Source organism: Cydia amplana, chromosome 13 (genome assembly GCF_948474715.1).
Source record: "Cydia amplana chromosome 13, ilCydAmpl1.1, whole genome shotgun sequence".
Taxonomy (NCBI): Eukaryota; Metazoa; Arthropoda; class Insecta; order Lepidoptera; family Tortricidae; genus Cydia; species Cydia amplana.
In genome coordinates this window covers 9,257,973-9,263,162 of record NC_086081.1, presented here as the reverse complement: position 1 = coordinate 9,263,162, position 5,190 = coordinate 9,257,973, and the positions used below count along the sequence as shown (strand labels likewise).

General features: G+C 39.3%; 1 protein-coding gene across 1 annotated transcript; it reads left to right on the top strand.

Moving 5' to 3' along the window:
- The first annotated feature begins 1,104 nt into the window (after positions 1-1,104).
- LOC134653463 (NPC intracellular cholesterol transporter 1 homolog 1b-like) lies at positions 1,105-4,928 on the top strand. The gene has a single exon (XM_063508825.1). It carries the CDS (start codon positions 1,184-1,186, stop codon positions 4,919-4,921), a length of 3,738 nt encoding a protein of 1,245 aa, XP_063364895.1. The 5' UTR covers positions 1,105-1,183; the 3' UTR covers positions 4,922-4,928.
- The last annotated feature ends 262 nt before the right edge of the window (positions 4,929-5,190 follow it).

Genomic DNA, 5,190 nt, shown 5'->3' with positions numbered 1-5,190 from the left:
CTTTTTGCGCGCAACTACTTATCTATAAAAATTACATTAGCTACCTCTTTCTACGTATTGACTGGCATGAACTGAACGAAAATTGAATGAAACGAAGGCTTCTTATCAATAAGTATTATTCATGCCACGATTTACAGTTTAGAATTTAGCAGCCACACAGCACGCTATATTCCTCCTATAAAATATTCTAAATACAACTTTGCCCAGTTTGGTAAGTAAGGTTACTTTAGGGAGATAATTTAACATCTAAAACAAAGACAGTTTAAGCTAGCATTTATTACCTAAGATTCAGGCATCAGAATTCAGGAGAACGTTTCAAATTAAAATGGTAGGTACTGCACTGGTTAAATGAAATGAAATCTTTATTTCAGGCAACTAGTGGCCTATACATAAATAGGTACCTTAAAAACTAGCACACATATATTATAAAAATACAGGTTGGCCAAAAAGTAGTGGATCAAACGAAACAGGGAGATAAAGGAGGTAATTTCCAACAAAAAAAATTTCTACAGCATGGCCATAACTTCATTGCACGAAAAGTTATAATTTTTTTTTTATCAAACTACCGAGATTTTTTTACAATTTACACAATAAAAAAATAAATTGATTAAAAGCAATAAAGCAAAAGATGTTGCATTGTGACTAGATAATGTATCAATACTACAAAAATTTTATTCATTGAAGAAAAAACAAAAAATCATAACTTTTCGTGCAATGAAGTTATGGCCATGCTGTAGAAAGATTTTTTGTTGGAAATTACCTCCTTTATCTCCCTGTTTCGTATGATCCACGACTTTTTGATGGCCACCCTGTATAACTAAATACTAAACACTAAAAATCACATAGTTTGCGATGCATTACGCAACCCCGCAATGCGCACATTCTAAATGACATGCATTTATATTTGCCCAATTGACATTGAAAATAATTTATCACTAGATTTAGGCTCTTGGTATGGAAGATAGTGTTGTAATACTTATTCATATTTTTATATATCAGCCACCTGCACTAATTTCTGATAACACTTATCGGATTGACTGTATTATGATTACTTTTTGACGATATTCCAATGCGTCATTCATTTAGAAAGCTTGGTTTCACCGGAGCGGTTTGCTGTCACACGACGTCCGCTTAAATTTAATAATGAGTGTTCTGTGACCAAAGAAAACTACCTACAGTAACAATGAAGCTGTTGTCAATATTTATCATATTCCTGTGGTTGAGGACCAGTGTAAAAGGTGATTGTGTGATGCGAGAAGAATGCGGCGCCTTTGGAGGATTCGATAAAACTTGCTACTACAATGGACCAGCTTTACCAGTTTTAGACGGGTTAACACCAGAAGAACGCAGCACAACTCTTGAAACAATAGAAAGAAGATGCCCGTTCCTCTTATACGATGAGAATGACAATAGATTACCTGACGATCAAGTGCTGACGTGCTGCGACAGTGCGCAGATCGCGGGCATGGCTCGGAGTCTCCTGATGGCTGACGGCGTGCTAGGCCGCTGCCCAACCTGCATGCGCAACTTCCAGCGGCAAATTTGCGAAATGAACTGTTCTCCTGACCAAGCACGATTCGTAGAAGTGAACACAACGACAGAATCAGACGTGACGTATGTTAGTGAAGTACACTACAGGGTATACAACGACTTCATGATCGACGCACACTCTTCTTGCGCCGGAGTGATAGTTCCGCAAACTGGTATGCCCGCTATCAACATGATGTGCGGCGATGCTCCTGTCTGCGACGCTGACGCCTTCTTCGGCTTTACCGGCGATACTTCTGCTAACCCTCTCGCGCCCGTTCAAGTGAACTTTTTAAGGTGGCCGACTCCGGAAGACTCGATGAACGCTCGTGCCCCACCGTGTAACGAAACCAGCTTCGATGACTTCCCATGCAGTTGCGTCGACTGCTTTAACGTGTGCCCGTCCGGTAATGAGCCGTATGTTCCTGAAATGTGTACAGTGGCCTCATTGAATTGCGCAGCTTTTTCTATTGGACTAATAGTTTGCATAATAACTGTGGGCATATTCACCTTTCTTACGGTAAGAGAAGCTAAAAAATACAGACAGTCTACTTCACAAGAAAGGTCTAAGCCACTACAACCGAAAAAACCAAAGTTGAATATGATGCAGCTTATGTTTCAAAAAATATTCTCTAAAATAGGTGCCTTTTCAGCTAATAACGCGGTTCTAACCATTATGCTGACTTCATGGCTCGCTTTCGCTGCCTTGTTCGGTGTGTTCCAATTAAATCTTACAGCAAATCCGTTAGAGCTCTGGTCTTCGCCAGATTCTACAAGCCGAGCTGATTTCAACTATTTTAATTCAAGATTTGGTCCATTTTATAGAACTGCTCAAGTTTACATGCAGATAAAGGGGTTAGATTCTTTTGAGTTCAACAATGTGACATATGGACCAGCATTTAGATTGGAAGCTATTGAAGAATTAGTGAGATTAGAAGACGCTATTTTGAATATAGGCAGGGACAACGATAAAGTGACATTAGAAAAAGTGTGTTTTGCACCTTTACGCCAGCACGGTGGGGCACAGTTGCTCGACCAATGCACGCTTATGTCAGTATCCGTATACCTAGGAAGTAATCGAAACAACATCAATAACCAAACATATTTAAGTCAAATTACTGGCTGTGTCAACAACTTTTACGGGCTGGACTGCTTGGCATCCTGGGGAGGTGGTTCGGAACCAGAAATAACGTTTGGTGGGTTTGATGGTGATGACATATTCAGTGCCGATACTCTGTTAATAAATATACCCATAGCTAACCATCTTTTGCAAGCGGATTTGGAGCCTGCTCTAGAATGGGAAAATCAATTTTTGGAGTTAATGCACGAATATGCAGCTAACGGTAAACCAGATTTTGTAGATGTAACTTACGCTGCGGAAAGATCTATAGAAGACGAGATCGAACGAGTCTCCGTAGCAGAAACTATCCCCATAGCAATCAGTTATGTGCTTATGTTCCTATATGTAACTATTTCACTTGGTAATATCAGATATTGCAAAACGTGGTTTGTTGATAGCAAAATAATGGTAGCTGTAGGAAGTATAACGGTGGAAATTATTGCTATTCTCTGTGCAATGGGCACAATGGGATATGCCGGTATAACATTAACGTTGCTAGCAATTAATGTGATTCCATTCTTTGTATTATCCGTTGGTATTGACAACGTATTTTTAATGGTAAATACAATACATAGCATTGAGGGCAATTTAAAATCCTACGATGATTATAATCCTGACATGAACCTGGACCAAAAGAGAATATACGTCTTCTCCAAAATGATGGGCAAAGTAGGACCTTCCATGTTTGTTGCATCTGTCACTCAAGTGACGTGCTTCGGCATTGGTGCTCTAGCTAATTTCCCTGCAGTTGTTACGTTTTCAGTATTCGCCTGTATTTCCTTGGGATTTCTGTTTGTGTTCCAAATAACAACTGTGGTCGCTATATTGTCTTTAGACTATAAACGAGCCTCCCAGAATAGGTTTGATATATTTTGTTGTATTCAGAAAAAAATTCTTGATGATGAAAATCCTCTCACTTCCGATACTCCTCGCGTGAGTCTTACGCAAAAGTTAATGGAGCCATACGCCAAGATTCTTCTTAATTGGAAAGTGAAAATTTTTGTTGTTATTATTTTCATTGGTATGCTAGTTGCAAGCATATTTCTCATCCCGAGAATAGAAATTGGCTTAGATCAAGAAATGGCTTTGCCGCAGGATTCATACGTATACAAATACTTACAGTCAGTAAGTGAGCTCCTGCGCCTTGGACCTCCTGTATACTTCATTCTTAAAAGCGGCTTAAACTTTACCAACACAGAACATCAAAATCTAATTTGTGGTGGTCAATTGTGCAACGACGATTCCCTAATCGTTCAAATATTTTTAGCAGCGCAGCATGAAGATATTACCTACATCTCTAGAAGTTCTAATTCATGGTTAGACGATTATTTTGACTGGTCTAGTCTTCAAGGTGCATGTTGCAAGTACAACGTCACAGACGGAGGTTTCTGTCAAAGTTCAGATATGTCTCCTGAATGTCTAAATTGCGTGATCGAAAGAGATGAAGCTACAGGGGGGCTGCGGATGTCCGCAGAGGCATTTAATCATTATCTTCCCTTTTTTTTACAAGATACTCCAACTGAAACATGTAGTAAAGGAGGTTTGGCTAGTTATTTTAACGGTGTTAATTATATTCTAGACTCGGAGGGCAGGGCCTCCGTGCACGACTCTCACTTCATGGCATACCACTCCCCGTTGTCCACGTCTCACGACTACATCACAGCGGTTCGATACGGTTACGAAGTTAGCCATAACATTACAGCTATGATAAAGGAGCGCACGCATTTAGATGTTGAGGTCGTCCCTTACTCACTTTTCTATGTTTACTACCATCAGTATTTGACAATGTGGAGGGATACGTTCAGTTCGATCGGTTATTGTCTAATCGGAGCGATGGTATTCAATCTCATAGCTTCAGGGTTTAATGTATTAACCACATTCGCTGTGTTGTGCACCACGATTATGGTGGTAGTCAACATGATGGGTGTTATGTATATTTGGAGCATTCCTCTCAACGCTGTGTCAACCGTCAATTTAATTGTCGCCATCGGTATCGCTGTTGAGTTTTGTTCACATTTGGCATATGCGTATGCTACCAGTTCGGTGCCTAGGGAGGAGAGAGTGGAAGATGCCCTCAAGGCTGTAGGGGCGACTATAATAACCGGTATAACCTTTACGAATATACCAGTTATAGTTCTAGCATTCTCTTACACCGAAATAATTGAGGTGTTCTTCTTTAGGATGTTCTTTAGTTTAGTCGTTTTAGGCTTTCTACATGGGATGATATTCTTCCCAGTGTTCTTAAGTTATTTAACGAATATAAAATCAAAATAATTTCAAAGTGGATTGATATTGTTAACCCCTTTACAGGCATGACATAATTATAATCTGTCAAGCCATTTCCGTCAATAGAAAAGCGGCAATTTAAAAAAAAGTAGGCGCGAAGGGTTACCTTATCTCCCCATAAAAAAATTGAATTTCGCGCATTTTTCTACTGACAAAGTTGTTTGATCGACTATACATATAAATATGAATCGTAAAATGCATGAGAAAGACCCATGTTTTGTTGTTTTTTTAGAATTAATCCTGAAGAAGAAGGTAAT